General features: G+C 48.2%; 3 protein-coding genes across 5 annotated transcripts; 1 reads left to right on the top strand and 2 right to left on the bottom strand.

Moving 5' to 3' along the window:
* Positions 1-530: 530 nt before the first annotated feature.
* Positions 531-3,539, bottom strand: LOC9648993 (nucleotide pyrophosphatase/phosphodiesterase). Of its 3 annotated transcripts, none has more exons than XM_024681387.1 (12): positions 3,243-3,539; positions 2,966-3,170; positions 2,819-2,913; positions 2,683-2,758; positions 2,281-2,547; positions 2,085-2,229; positions 1,952-2,033; positions 1,761-1,893; positions 1,489-1,694; positions 1,313-1,438; positions 923-1,229; positions 531-869 (listed from the first exon to the last, which is right to left on the bottom strand). In XM_024681387.1, the coding sequence occupies exons 2-12, from the start codon at positions 3,131-3,133 to the stop codon at positions 558-560; spliced, it is 1,917 nt and encodes a 638-aa protein (XP_024537155.1). In that variant the 5' UTR covers positions 3,134-3,170; positions 3,243-3,539; the 3' UTR covers positions 531-557. The 3 variants fall into 3 exon arrangements, with proteins under 3 accessions (XP_024537155.1, XP_002976324.2, XP_024537154.1); XM_002976278.2 differs by having other exon boundaries at positions 2,281-2,373; positions 2,431-2,547; positions 2,966-3,537; XM_024681386.1 differs by having other exon boundaries at positions 2,966-3,539.
* Positions 3,540-6,317: 2,778 nt separating this feature from the next.
* On the top strand, positions 6,318-8,287 carry LOC9648649. The gene is made up of 2 exons (XM_024681398.1): positions 6,318-6,425; positions 6,763-8,287. Exons 1-2 carry the CDS (start codon positions 6,354-6,356, stop codon positions 7,216-7,218), a joined length of 528 nt encoding a protein of 175 aa, XP_024537166.1. The 5' UTR covers positions 6,318-6,353; the 3' UTR covers positions 7,219-8,287.
* Positions 8,288-11,678: 3,391 nt separating this feature from the next.
* Positions 11,679-15,026, bottom strand: LOC112348572 (pentatricopeptide repeat-containing protein At3g09040, mitochondrial-like). The gene is made up of 5 exons (XM_024681385.1): positions 14,938-15,026; positions 14,705-14,892; positions 14,603-14,632; positions 14,470-14,547; positions 11,679-14,395 (listed from the first exon to the last, which is right to left on the bottom strand). The coding sequence occupies exons 4-5, from the start codon at positions 14,470-14,472 to the stop codon at positions 11,711-11,713; spliced, it is 2,688 nt and encodes an 895-aa protein (XP_024537153.1). The 5' UTR covers positions 14,473-14,547; positions 14,603-14,632; positions 14,705-14,892; positions 14,938-15,026; the 3' UTR covers positions 11,679-11,710.
* Between the last annotated feature and the right edge of the window lie 37 nt (positions 15,027-15,063).

Here is a 15,063-nt window from a genome sequence, read left to right as displayed (position 1 = left end):
AATTTTGGTTCTATCTCTGAGTCTCTTCTCTCCTTTGGAGGTCGAGGAAGATGTCTTCCATGTTCAGTGACATGTCCGGTGCTACTAAGCAACTTCAATGTCTAGTTTACTGTATTATAGTTACAATGAGAGTGTAATAATGTCTCAGAGCATGAGAAATTCTCATAAAAAAATTGTTAGCATTGCAAGTACCTAAATCTACCAATTGCATCAATGATTATAATTCATTGATTTTGTGTTAAACCAACATTAGCTATGGGGATTTACACTAATAAATATGCACACAAAAATATTATGAACCCAATCACCCAATCACTTTTGAATTGCTATATAAGCAATCGAAACGTATGAATTACAATATTTACATGGAACATGCCATGTGCATGCAGGAAACTTCATGCCATTCATGCAGCTATGTCATCTCCTCGACTCAACCCACAATTGTGGAGCTTTGTATGTACAAGAAAGTGCACAAACCCTGGACCTCAAGGAGAAGAGTCATTGATAAGAAGAAACTCGTGAAACAAGAATGAAATAATAAGGAAGAAGTATCTCTATTAAATCGCGGATGTCACTTGAGGACAAAACACGTTTTCAGCGTCACAGCCGAGCACGTCTTTGAATTCCCTGTGGATCCAGAAACTGTCGTAAACTTGGCCGTCCGAACTCTTCTTGTACTCGAACAGCAGCGATGATCGATTGAACGCCGTGATCTTTGTGTAACCATAGTCATAGTCACGCTTCATGCTCCATGCCGGCGTTGGTGACGGGAACGGCGTGAGCGAAGCCCCAGCACCTCCCGCGACTACGTGAATCGTTGCATTGAATTTCCCAGAGTAAACATTGGTCTCATTGCTAACGCACACCTCCTGCAAATAACAGATAGTTCTTCCAAACAAGTAGAGAAAGAGCTCATACTCACGTCATAAACTGGACAGGATCGCTCGTAGTTGTGGACGTGGCCGTAGAAGGCGATGTCCACCTTGTACTTTTGCCACAAACCTTGCAGGCTTTCCCTGCTAAATGGCTCCGCAGTAGTGTTCTCGCTGGCTACGTACCACGAAGAGTAGCCAAGGACGCGGTGAGCGATGAATATCAACCATGGCTGCTTTTGCCTGTCCGCGCTAGCAAGGCATTCTTCGATCCACTTGTACTGCTCGCTTCCTTTGCGCCAGTCGTGCTCCGAGTCAGCAATGCAGAAGTGTAAAAGCCCGTAATCCGTCGAATACCTGCAAAAAAAAATACTTCCTATGACATACTAGAACTTTTCCTATGATTACAAAATCCTATTCGTTCCCTATAGACAACATACCAGAACTTTTCCCTGTTCTTGACAGGCATGTTGAACACAGTTGATGAAAGCACCCCACACTCGCCTCCGGAGTCCGTTGTGTTATAATAGGAACCAGAGTTAGGCCAATCCCGTTCATGATTTCCACTGCAAAGGCATAATTGTAACCTTATAGTTTTTTTTCCTGTATAGTATACCTGGCCGTCATATAAGGGACACGTGAAGTCATTCCTTCAATCTGTTCCGTGAACTGATCCCATTGAGAAATATACCCCGTTGCATAGGATAAGTCTCCAATGTGGAAAATAATGTCAATGTTGTCTATTTCTTTTGTGATCGTGTCGGTTGTGTTCAGTGAGCCAAACTGGAAATCATCGTACATCATTGATCCATCTCTTTCGTGCTGTTTGATCGATGTAGCTGTTAGATAAAAAAAGAGAAAAAAAACATATAGCCGCCTTTGAGGTACCTTTCCCAAATCTCCAAAGATGACAACCCGTTGCAACGACTCTTCACCAGGAAATGGGGGAGATTTAAAATATTTAATCGGACTCATCACGACCGAGTTATCTGATAACTTATGACCAACGCGATAGCTATATCTGAATAAGTATTGCAGAGATCAAATAAATAAACATTGCATTGGAGATGGTGATTTACCTTGTGTTGGGCAATAAATCCTTCATTGATCCAGTATGAATTTGGCCGGGATCACGCCAGCCAACAGTGGACGCTGGAGGTCCTGAAGAAAAGTTTTCCAATATTACACACAAAACTTTAAAAAACTACAGACCACACATGTCTCCACGAGACAATGAAAGCGTGCTAGCCGGAGAGAATGACGGAATCTTGTGAAGTGCAATGTGATCCGCAACCTCATACGAAACGAACGGAATCGCTTCGCTGGTTCGATAACCACTAGTCCACGTTACAGTCATCTGAACTATAAGCATAAGCATATGCTAAATAATTGTTGACAGTAACAATACCTCATTCCAAGATTGTCCTTGAGCTAGTCTTGGGTATAAAGGCATCTTTAAGTGCGCAAAGGTGACTGGGCTGGACACAGCAATGAGCACCGGCTGCCATCCAAAAAACAACGTGAGAATGTGAAAGAAGTTACGGTGAAAGCGTCTTACAGTACGAACGCCAGTGAACAGAGCGAACACAAAATCAGAGCGTTGGTTGATAAGACGGAACGCGATTTGTCCAATGCCAGTGCTGACGTAGTCGGGTGAAGCGGAAGCATTTTGGAACTGCACGCACAAACAAGCAAAGCTAGAAGAGACTCCAAAAGCAAAGAGGCATTACAATGGAAGAAAAGACCTTCCACGAGAACAAGAAAAATATAGAAAACAATCGAGTAGAATACAATAGAACGAAATGAGTACCTTGATGGGAGCAGTGCACAAATTCGGAGGATATTCCCTATTTGGACCATTATAATCGTCCAAGCAAGCCGACGCGCTGCACACATCACACACGAGAAAGATAATTCTGCTCGAGAGCTCCTGTGTTACCACATACTTGAACTTTGATGGCGAGAAAACACCAATCCAATCGTCATTGCTGGCTCCAAAAGACCTTTGGTATTTCACAGTGACATATCCCACATACCCCCACTGAAGAATCGAAGGCCAATTACAACATATAAACTGGAAGAAAACATTGTACCTTAAGTCCGAGCAGCTGAGGATAAACTTGGACGGAGGCAGACTCATTGAGACCAATCAAAGCGCGGTCAGTTCTCAAACGAGAGAGGACGTGCCTGTGCTGGAAGCTCGATCCACAAAGTTGCAGCAAAATGAGGAGGAAACAACAAGCAACCAATGGACGGCTCATTGTTCCTACTGCCCTCGTATGGATATTCGCACAACCCCTGGCATGATTCCTCACATATATGTCCAACGAGACCAAAAAAAAAGCAACCATAAAAAGGAAAAGATCTTACTACTGGCAAATGCGAGGTAGAAACGAAAGAGCAAGCCAACAAGCTTGGATGCTTTCAATATCAATTTCCAGCACGATCGCATCCATGCCTGAACAGATAAGCTCAAGCCAAACGAAAGCACAGTTCCAAAGACGATCTGCCACAAGCAAGAACGGACGGTGGCAAATGATCAATGATCAATGCGGCCGCCCCAATAGGGTTCTAGTGCAAAGATGAAACTAAATTTAACGATACACATTCGAGCAGTCTCAAGCTCTCCCGAACGTCCGTGCCCATGACATGAAGCCATCCATCGCCTTCAAATCCGCCATGGCTGCAACGTGATCAGGCAGGCGGCGGGAATGAGAGAACCCCAACTCTCAAAAGATTGCAGCCGTGTGTTGATCAATGTCCCCCCTCCCCCCCCGCCCTTATCGGCGAGGTCTTCTAAGAAACAAACTGAGCTACCATCGATTGCATGGCAATGGAATCGTGAGTTCAAGTTACGACTGTTGAAACAGAAAGAATGAGCTTGTCCACTTACTAGAGCAGGGGGAAATCAAACAAACGCTTGGCCTCCCCGTTACATTTGCGAATCCTCCGAGTACATAGAGAAAATCCTTGACAACGTTTCTTACTTGCACCAACTTCACATTCAGTTCATCTTGAGCCTCTTGGAAAGAAAGCACCTGCAAAATCCATTTCTGAATATTTGAGCGAAAAGAAACATCCCACCTTAAACCCGACATAGCTGCAAAATTCTCAACGCGAGAGCTTCCTTTGTCTAGCTCCTCCCGCGTTGCAAATCTCTTATCTTGGCTGACTTCTTCGTGTTTTTTTTCCTCTTCGACTTTGGGAGCAATTTTGATCCATGAGGAGAATGCAATGCCTAGTCCCAAGGACAAAGAACGAAACATAGCTTGAAACCTGAATAAATGTTTTTTCTTGATATGTCATGGCAAGAAGCATCCTTTACTACCTCCTTTCCTCTTCGTTTCTTCTTTCTACCTTCTTCATTGTGCAATGGCTCGTCAGTACGTAATTTCTTGAGTCAATTGAGTACCTCTTCTTCCAGCTCCAGCCCGTAGCTCGCAGAGGACGCGCCCGAGCACCAGCAAGCGGTGGCTTAGGGACCCCTGGACGGAAAGGAACCGGCAAGACAAGTTGATCTTATTCATGAGGTGTAGCACCCACCTTCACGACACATGCAAGGATGTCATGAAGTTACAGTAACGAAAAGGAAAAAGCACACACTTGTGGGTAAAATCTTGGAACAGCGACCAGTGTTGCTTGAAGATGTTGATCTGGTGGAGGATAAGTCGGCTCCAAGAAGATGGTTCACGCACGAATGAGCCGCGGAAGAAAAGTGAAGCTTTCGGCGGCGCTATCGTCTTCCGGGTCACCAGAAGCACAAGATCTTCCCGATGAGCCGTGAGAGGTTCCCAACACATTGCTAGCGCTATTACTTATATGCTGGAACTCGCAGGAGGATCTTCAATCCTGTTGCCCGTGTGCCAGGAAGGAGGTCAAATTCATGGGAGCGCAACTCGCAAGATGCCTTTGTGCCTTCCGAGGACTCCCGTCTTTGGAGGAATGATCACTCCCTCAAGTTAAGACAGCCGTGCGGTTTCCTTATTTCTTACTTTGAAGCGAAGTTTTGGCACGGCAAACTTCTAAATTTGAACAGGTTTTGCGGCATGGTGTTCTTGTTTTTCTTTCTGAAATCAAAGCGTTACTATTCTGCGTGTTTGGTTATAAGAAGAAAGAACAATGCTCTCTGGAGCTCGGAATCCATTGCGCGCGATCACGGGACTCTCTTCCTGACTGGATCGCATCACAATTATGAGCGAATGATGTGGCGGGGTTGCACCGTCAAATACTTTGAACCGTCTTTGGCTTGCTTTGGCTGGATTTCCATCAGCTTCTAGCAAATCTAGGTTCCCGGCACATTAGCAACTTTAGGAAACTAATCGACTACTAGGGCTTTGCCATCATTTTCTCCCCGATCACACCACATTTCCAGCCACAAGAACCACAAGTGGGAGTACGCACTGGATAGAGGATCCGGCAACCTCCTGAGAACGATTTGCCACACTGCGCTTGTCATAACCAAGGGCAGTCAATCCGGGGAAGCATCGCTAGTTTTCTGATGGGCATGAGAAGTTCCGAGTAAATCAAACCAAAACCAAGGAAAGCAAAAACTTGGGAATTTTTTATCGAATTTTTTTAGACGATTGTTTGATTGATCAAGCCACAAGAAGAAAGTGTATATGTTTTTTCAGTGTATGAGAGTGTTAGTTGGGGTGGTGGTGGTGATCAAATTCTTACATCAAAGAAAGAGAACATTGGGTGAATGTGTGTGAATTGAATGCCTCTTTCTGCTCTATTTCTAGAGCTTGGACCACAGAGCAAACACCAAACTGTGCTCTACTCGTCAGGACTTCGCTCGCACCGCTAGCATCCATTGGAGCCCTATGATTCAAATCCGGAGTGCTGCTCATGCCCGCGGGCGCGATTCGGCGATGGCGGCTCGTGAGATCACATGTTTATGTGGTAACTGGGTTGGCGGCCATGAATGGGAATGAATATGGAAAGCTTTTGAGATTGCCTTAAATAACTGCGTCCTGCCCAAGATGGTGACTAGGCATGTCCCAGTTGCTGCAAAGTGTGATTTCTTGTTCTGGCCGAGTAGGCGGCCAAGCAAGCCACAGTCTCAATGGCACCAGAGATCAACAGGTACACCATTTCCATGATCATTACTCTTCATGGGAAGCCAAGAGATACATTGGGTTTGAGGGGATTGTCTTTTAGAATCCTTCGTGCTTCACACACACACCTCAAGAGGTGGACGACATCACCTCCCAAGCTATGGACATCATCGAGAGAATTACATCTACTTTTCACAGCACGACCGGTGGTTCACCAGTGGAGGCACGAAGAGGTTTGCAGACCACACGTCTAAAGAAATATCCCAGTCGCTGCATTTTCTTGCAAACCTTAGTAGGATAAGCGAGGCTCGATGACTCTTTGCCATACAAGTACTTCTGAAAATTCGACAATAAAACCTGAAACGTAGGGTTTTATCAACTTTGGAGACCTGCGGTCACAAAACGCAAGCGCGATGTGGGCGACATGACAGCAGCCGTCGAAGCATGGACTGCTATGCGGAAACTCAAGCACGAAGATCTGCTCAATCCCGATAAGGTAACTTCTATTCCATACCCAGGCATTCGAGAGCGGCAGACCAGGGCGAAGACTAGATGTTATAGGGATTGAGGGTTTTGGGGAGTTCTTGGATGTCTGGGACGATGACATTCCAGACGACGGTGGTGTAGTGGTAGGGGCTAAAGGCATAGGCAAGGCAAGAGAGTTCGTCTGAGGGTTTTCGCCTGTATTCAGTTTGTCAAGGCCACGTCCCGCATTCTCTGCATCTGGAACATGATGCAGGCGAAGCATGATCTTTTCGGGTGCCTCAAGGATGCGCTCCTCTTTGCCTATTTGGAGGATGGTGATGGAGATTGAAATGATTGACTCTTTGCAGGAAGAACATCTGCCACGAGACTTCTGGTTCATCCTCGATGACACACAGGCATTAGATGTCGACACTTGGAACCAATCGTTACAAATCCGCTCCGCCGCTGCTCACCAACTGGATATCTTTCTACAAGGCTGTAAGGTCTTGTGGGGAGTTTCTCCAGAGGCTGAGCTAGACGAAGAGAAACTGCATGACTCTGTCGGGAGTGCCTGCTGTGAGGAGGGGCTGAGTGAGAGAGCTCTGAGGACATACATGAGAAGCTCAGTTCTAGGTGCAGTTATTGGCCAATTTAAGGAGCGGCAGCGTGATTCAAGTCGCTGTGCCATTCTGAATGACTGCTACAAACTTGTGGCCTGCGATAAGGAATGGAAGGCTCTCCAGACCCAAGGAAAGGCCAAGCCCCAAGAGATGCTTGAAATGATGAAAGTCGAAGACGCCGTGGAGCTGCTTGAAGATGGATGAGGAGGATTGGCAAACGGTACTGGTTTTCTTTGAGGAGCATCGCATCATCAGTTCCATCGAGCGGGATATTAGGAAGCATCTCAGAGTTTCTCAGCAGTGTCACCGCCTGAGTGAGATGACGGATATAGATCCTCGTTATACACTGTCTAGAGGCAAGTTCTGTACACCTTACATTGAGGAGCTCTACATCGACGTTTTCCGTGAAAAGGAAGCAACTTTTGCCAAGGCTCGGGGTGGTGACTATTGTGAAGTGGTGATGAAGGAGCCTGTTACCAACTGGGCGGAAATAGGCTGGATATGCGAGTGACTTTTCACGGACGTGGTATCCAGGCTGGGAATAAGGATTGCTCCCTACTTGGACATATCCACAGTGAAAGCTGAACGCTTCAGGACTGCTCCAAACCTGTTGAAGGAGCTGCCTGCTCGTGGCTACGGCATTGTGTTTTTCCCCACCAAGTTCAACTTTGGAGACATTGACGGGGCTGTAGTATACAGGGACATGGCTGGCCAGCTTCATTTGATGGCGCTGCAGGTCACCACCAGCTTAGACAAGCACTTGCATTCTGCAGACAGGTTTATGAGCATTCAAGTGATCGACCAGTGGACTTGAAGGAATGGAAGCTGCACTTCGCCTTTATATGCCTGACGAGCAAAGATGAAGATCCCAAGGGTGGCAGTATTAATCAGCACCGCAGTGGAGCATGCTTCGGGTCCTGGCGTATACGCTGCACATCAGGTCCTTTGAAGATGCCCTAGCTGCGTTGCCGACCAAGGAACTCAATCTCTTGCGCGATATTGCACTCAATAGGGAGGAACACTACACCACACTTGCTGGCTGTCCCCCAGTTCCAGATGTGTCTGCAGCGGCTGCAACAGTGCGACTGTCGCTTATGGACCTCAAGAATCTCAAAAAGCCACAGCTCAATGCCATTGCCATTTCAGCTGGAATGGATCCTGACTAGTATAGGAACATGAAGTTGCTAGCTGCAGCCATGCAAGCTAAGGGCGTGATCGTTGTTGATCGTCTTTGATAGCTCTTTCAATCAGCCTAAAAACAAACAAATGATCATCAATGAGTAATTAGAGAAGTCACCAGCTGAGCTGCATAGATTGAATCCCAATACCGAGGCCTATGTCTCTTTCCAATAGTCTCAGTCCCCAGGAATGGAGCAGCATAACTTGCCATCCACTGCATTGTGCGGATGTGGAAGTTCTAAGAACGCTGTGCTGCCACTAGAGAGGAGTGGATGATGTTGATGCCATACTTGGGACCTCGATTTGGATGTGGCCGTGAATGGGGATCAAAGCATTTTAGGCCTGTGGATGAAAATCGCCACCAAAAGCATTCCACATTCATTCTCATTTGCCCGCCAACGCAGCTCGATGAGCAGCAGATCCAATGGATGACAAGGCCCTAGGAGCGAAGATCCTGACGAGTAGAGCAGCGCTTGATCGGTAGTCAAGCTGGACAACTTTTTGGCATTATGGGAGGGACCTTCAATCCTTGATCAAAGCACCCGGATTGACTGCTCTTGATCACTTCCATAGGAAAGCAAAATCTAAGAGGGCTCTGCAAAAACTGGTGCTTTTTCCTTTTTCCTTTTAATTTTGTAATGCTTTGATTTGAACTTTGCGCTGGTTTGACCAGGAGCACAATATGGCGGCTGTGGCAAATCGCCCATGACCTGGAAAATTTCGCTTGCTCCTGCTGCTCGTATCCACAATGTTTGTTCTTGTACGAGACGAGAACACCAAGGTATGAGCCAGGGCTTGTCAATTGGTTTGGATGGAAAGTTATGATGATTCGGTGGTCAATGAGCAAGAGCAAAACCGTCAAGAGCTTGTGCAATGGCTTTCAGCTTTCTTGATGAAAGCTTCGGGCGCAGAGGGAAATATCGTACTATATCCACGATCAAATCATTCCCGAGGATCGCTCCAGTCTTTCTCCGAGCTAGAGAGATAAAAAACGCAGGCCATTCTCACAAATCATACTACCTACATATAGGTGGAGTTTCAAGACGGTATGACAAGGGAATTGATGGAAGTTTAGATCTGAGACAAGCAGCACCATAAGCTCTTCCCAGGGTGCCATTACACTTGAAAATAAGCGAAGAGAAATGTTTAGATGTTGGATTTTTGTGCCATTTTTTAAAATTCTGCTAATTACTTGCTTGGAGAAGCTTGCACTAGCTCGGCGATCTGCTCGTCCAGGCCATTGCACATCGTCTGCGAGAGCGCTGGAGGGATCGATCTAGTTGTTTAGCAAGGCGTGCCAAAGAAACGCCATAGCTTGGAACGTTTAGATTACGGCACTTGCCCAGGAGAATCCGGAGCAATGACACGCGCTCATTTCAGAGATGCCACAGAACATCATTTCTTTCAAGAATTACAAAGACACTCAATCAATTTTCACTTGAAGAAACTCCCAAGAAGGATCCCACAGCAGGATTTTCTCGTTCTTTCAGGCCTGGATCAAAGAAATTTGCCCTGCCAGAACTTGAAATCCTGTACAATTGAATGTTGTTGAAACCCAGCGGTATTGTAATGACGAAATCTGGTAAGTTTCTAGCTTCTAATCCTTTCTAGCCGGAGGTCTTCCCGTTCACCATACTTCCACGCAATACACGTGTGCTCCTAACTTATGTCATTCCTCCAAAGTCTAGGTTTTGCATGTGATCCGATTCCATGAATTTGAATTGGAGAATGCTGTTCTTTGGTTGGCGTATCCAGACGTGTCTAGTGCAGACATGGAAGACAAGATTTCTGACTGCTGATAAAGCCTGTTCTCATGCACCCTGGACAACCATCCCCAATATCTAGGGAAACCATCTTCACCTTGACGTTGAGCTGCTCGAGCTTGCGCATCACTTGACCAGCAATCTCTTGTCTGTCATTGAACGACCACTTCTTCCCCTTCTCAGCCAGCTTGACAGTATCGAACCAGTCAACGGTGAACTTGGTGAGATTGAAGAGCGGTACAAGAATGCAGAAGTCGAGCTCATTGTCGTTGCCATGGTGGACTCGGAGGAACTCAAGTGCTCGCTCAAATGCTTGCCCGAGTCGCAGCGCACGCTCCTCTGTAATGGTGACCTGGTATACAGATCCATTCACAATGAAGTCCCACTCAGCGTTCCTTGCCGAGGAAGGCTTGAACAGGGCATTCTTGTGGCCTGGCAGGATCTGTGCTGGAAAAACAGCCTCACGCCCAGCTCCTGCCTTTCGATCCAGATCATATCTTGAAGCAACCTTTGGGAAGCTCCCCTGCATAACTGGCCCAAACTCCCCATTTTCTTGGAGCTCCCTGTACTGTAGCTTACTACCCTTCGGAATGATCACTTCACAAATAAAATGCTCCAACAGCTTTCCCTGGACATCCCTGAAAGCGTCTGGTTGCTCTACCGACAGAAAGCGCTTCAGATCGGGTAACGGGAGATTTGATAGCAGCTGCTGTTCAACGTAGGGACTCGCAAGAGCCAAGCGGTAAGTCGAGTAAGTGCTCTCATCCACAATCATGTGGAGCACCTTGTGACTCTGGTCTTCCTGCAGTGACTGGAGCTTGATAATCTGGTCGAAATCCCTCACGGCCCCAATGGCATTGCGTATCTCCATTTGGACATCTGGCCCTATCTTCTCCAGCACATAGTAAGGCACACCACCCCATTTGAGGAAGCGTTCGCTCACTTCTTCTGGATCATGCCCAAAGTTGTGCTCGTTGAGGGCCAGAAGCTCATTTTCTGTCCAGACTGGATCGAAGAACTTCCGGACGCTGCCGGCCTTTGCAAACTCATAGTAATCAGCTTTGACCGGAGAACACGTTAGCAAGAACTTGCAGCGCAAAGCCCAATCCGAACTTGGTATCGAATTGTCAGCAAGATACCAGGGCTGATTACCACGAGCCCATAGCGCGTCCGAAATGTCCCTATGCTCCTCCACTTTGAGTTGGTCGTCATCCGTCCAAGAGACACATATGTAGTCACGAATTGTAGGTAGCCTGATGATGATGTTGCATTTCATGGCCAGCAGTTTCCACAACGCCAGCCACAAAAACCCTGTCTTACCGATGCCAGGATTCCCCAGCAAGACTGCGCCTGCCCTGGGCATCCCTTTCTCCTTCGCCACCACCTCATTGTGCTGCCACACAAGATTAAAAATGGGATCGTAGCACTCGCGGACGAGGAGCTTTCGGTTTATGCGTCCCGTGAGCCACCACTCGCTAACATCGTCAGGCAGATCCAGGAATGCGGCCTGTGCGGGAGGAGCGCCTTTGTCCACCTTGACTTGATTGCAGACTTCGACCTTGATTCTGGCACGCTCCAGAGCTGCTATAGCCCTTACCGGATCCGCCCGTTTGTGCAGCTGCCGTCGAGGTGCCCACAGTGCACCACACCTCCCCACCCACATTTCGCCAAACCTAAACCAAGAAAGGTGGTAGCTTTTTAGCTTGCTAACCTGAATGAGCATGGGATAACCAAGTGTAATTGTCCCCAAAATCTCAATGATATGTAGTAGATACTCTATGCATGTTTGAAAGCATAACCAGAGCAGCAGCTTGATCCTCCTGACCAAAGATCTTCTTCATCGCTCGACATCCCCGTTCCACTTCCTGATGGATGGAACAGCCACCAAGTATGCTCATCCACATCACCGGATCATCTTCCTTGTCACTAAACTTTTTGGCAGCCTTCATCGTCTCCTCCGCTTCTGCCAGCCGCCCTGTTCGTCCCAGGAGATCAATCACGCACCCCAAGTGATGCTTGCCAGCCTCCAGTCCGTAATCCAGTGTCATGCACGCGAAGAACTCGAGTGCCTCGTCGATCGCTCCCACGCTGCTGCAAGCCGAGAGCAGTGCCACAAAGACGACGTCGTCCGGGATGAGACCCTCTTGCTGAAGCAGCCAGAAAATCTCGAGAGCCTTCCATCCCTGTGCGTTTCGTGCGTAAGCCACCATCATGCTCGTCCACAGCACCATGTCCCGAGAGCTGCTTAAGCCGTCCAAGACGCTCCTGGCCTCCTCCACACTTCCACATCTTCCATACATATCCACCAGAGCCGACCCGACGATGCCACACGACTTGAGCGATCCAGCAGCCGCGTCTTCGATCTGGCTGTGGATCTTCCTGCCTCGAGCAAGAGCGCCCAAGTTTCCACACGCACGGATGACGCTCAGGCATCCGGCCTTGGTGTGGACGGGAGCCTCGCCCCGTCTCTCCCCGAGCTCGAAGAGTTCCATCACTTTGCCGTGCTCGTCGTGCTGCGAAAAAGTCGTGAGGATTGACCCCCAGGTAGCGGAGTCTCGTCGAGGCATCGAGTCGAAAGTCTCGCGGGCCGCGTCGCAGCAGTGGCTTCTGCCATACATGTTGATCGCGGCGTTGCCAACTTCAGTGTCATTATCGAGCTCGCTTCCTCTCAACAAAGCATGGATCATTCTCCCCTCGCTTATGAGCTCCGGGCTCGAGCAAACTTTGAAGATGGTGACGAGAGCTGCCTTGTCCGGGAGCACTCCATTCTGCTGCATCCTCTTGTAAGCTCGTAGAGCTTTGCTGTGCTGCTCTGCCTGGTAGTATCCCAGGATCATGCTCGTCCACGACACCACGTCGTGACGGTCCATCGCGTTGAAAACTTCCTCGGCGTCCTCCACGCTTCCACACCTCACGTACATGTTGAGTAGAGCCGTCTCAGTGGTGGCTTTGAGTCCCAGCTTTCTCTTGGCGATCAGCCTGTGAAGGAGCCTACCTTGTTCTAGCCACTCGGGAGAGGAAAGTGCGTTTAAGATGCTGATATAAGTCACCTCGTCCGCAAGAATTCCCTCACACTCCATCTTCTCCAGCAGCTCCATGGCCTGTGAGATCATCCCACTCTCGGCATAGGGACCAATGATGGAGTTCCACGAGATCACGTCCTCCCGTCGCATGCTGTCAAAGATCTCTCGAGCTTCGTCCAGCCACCCACACTTTGCGTACAAGTTGACGAGCGCTGTCCCGACGATAACTTCCGATGCCAAACCAGCCTCGGACACTCGAGCATGGATTGCTCTTCCCTCTTCTAGAGCTTTCAGCTTCGCGCAAGCGTAGAGAACTGTGACGAAAGTAACTTTGTTTGGAGTCACGTCCTCGGCTTCCATTCGCTCGAAGAGGACGAGGGGCTCTCTGTGATGCGCCTGATGGGCGTAGGCCGAGATGATAGCGTTCCAAGTGATGACATCTCGAGCCGGCATCCTGTCAAACACTGCGTATGCATCTTCGAGGCTCCCACACTTCCCATACATGTTGACGGTAGCGTTTCCGACGATCAGCTCCGGCTCGTATCCAGCTTCCACAGCCAAAGCGTGGATTTTCTTCCCAAAGGCCAGGCTTGACGGCTTCTCGCAAGCGTTGAGGACCGTGACAAACGTAACATGGTTTGGCGTGACACCATGAAGCAACATCTCTCGCACGAGCAGGGACGTTTCCATCGTTTTCCCTTGTAACGCCCAAGCGGAGATGAGCGCCGTCCAAGTGACAACGTCACGCTCGGCCATCCTGTGAAAGACTTGAAACGCGTCTTCAGGCACTCCACACTTTGCGTACATGTTGACGAGCGCATTTCCGATGATGATCTGTAGCTCACAGCCACTTTCCTTGATGCAGCTGTGGATCTTCCGGGCCTCTTCTACACTTAACGAACTCTCGCAGCTGTTAAGCACCGTAACGAAAGAAATCCTGCTCGGTCTCACACCTTGAAGCTGCATCAAATGAAACAGCTCCAGAGCCCTGTCCGGAAGTCCGTTCCGACCATAGGCCGCAACCAGCGAAGTCCAGCTGATGACGTTTTTGTGTGGCATCCGGTCAAACACCTCTTGTGCCTCTGAGAAGCTCCCACACTTTCCATACAGGTTGATGATCGAGTTGCCAAGAGCGGAGTCGACCACTAATCCTGCCTCTAAAATGTAGCCGTGCAGCAGGAGCCCGTCCTTTAAGCGTTCCAGAGCGGCACACGCCTCGAGCACCGGAAGAAACGCTACTGCGTCGGGCTTCAGACCTTGTAGTAGCATGCACCGAAAAACTCCAAGAGCTTTTGCGTGGAGTTTTTCTCGGTTGAAGGCTCCAATAATCGTTGTCCACGGGATTACGTCCACGGATGGTTGAATTTCCTTGAACACTTCCCAAGCATCTCGGGCACTTCCGTTGTTGAGGTACATCTTGACAAGAAGTTTGCGTAAGTACACATCTCTGTCCAGCTTTTCCTTAACAATCGCTTCATGCAACGACTTACCATCTTTCAGAGAGTTGCACGAGCTAAGAAGCTTAGCATAAGTTCGAGCGTCCGAATGCTTATCGTCCTTCTCGTTCCCTGGAGGCGGAACAATATTTATCAGCGTTCATAGACATGTGTGTTATGAGCATACCAGAGAAGGAAGAAGAAGTCGAGACAGCTCCTGTAAAACAAAAGAAAGCCAATGTAAGGAAAGCCAAAGCAAAAAAAACAAAACGCACAGGAAGAAGCTTACCACAAAAGATCATCGAATTTGGAACGTTGGATGCGAGCGATAGCACCATTGCAGCATCAGCCTCTTGCAGGAGGAAAACAAGAAAATTGAACTAGGAAAATGAAGAAGACAATTGTTTGCTCTAAGGCACTTTGGCCACCGGTCTATCGTTTTCTTTCTGTTGAAACGCGACCGAGCCTCTTGTCAATCTGCTTAGAACAAACTCAGAGACGTAACTTACAGACAATGCTTACCTCTTGTTCTTGAGCCACAGTGGAGGGCTTGCAACCGGATCATAGACCCCCATTCGCAAAAGTCTAGGGGCTTCGAAGAATTTGTTGCGCTGTCGTTCTAGAGTGATAAATGGAACGCAAAATGGA

This window comes from Selaginella moellendorffii, unplaced genomic scaffold, assembly GCF_000143415.4.
Source record: "Selaginella moellendorffii unplaced genomic scaffold, v1.0 SELMOscaffold_30, whole genome shotgun sequence".
Taxonomy (NCBI): domain Eukaryota; kingdom Viridiplantae; phylum Streptophyta; class Lycopodiopsida; order Selaginellales; family Selaginellaceae; genus Selaginella; species Selaginella moellendorffii.
This window is presented reverse-complemented; position numbering and strand designations above follow the sequence as displayed.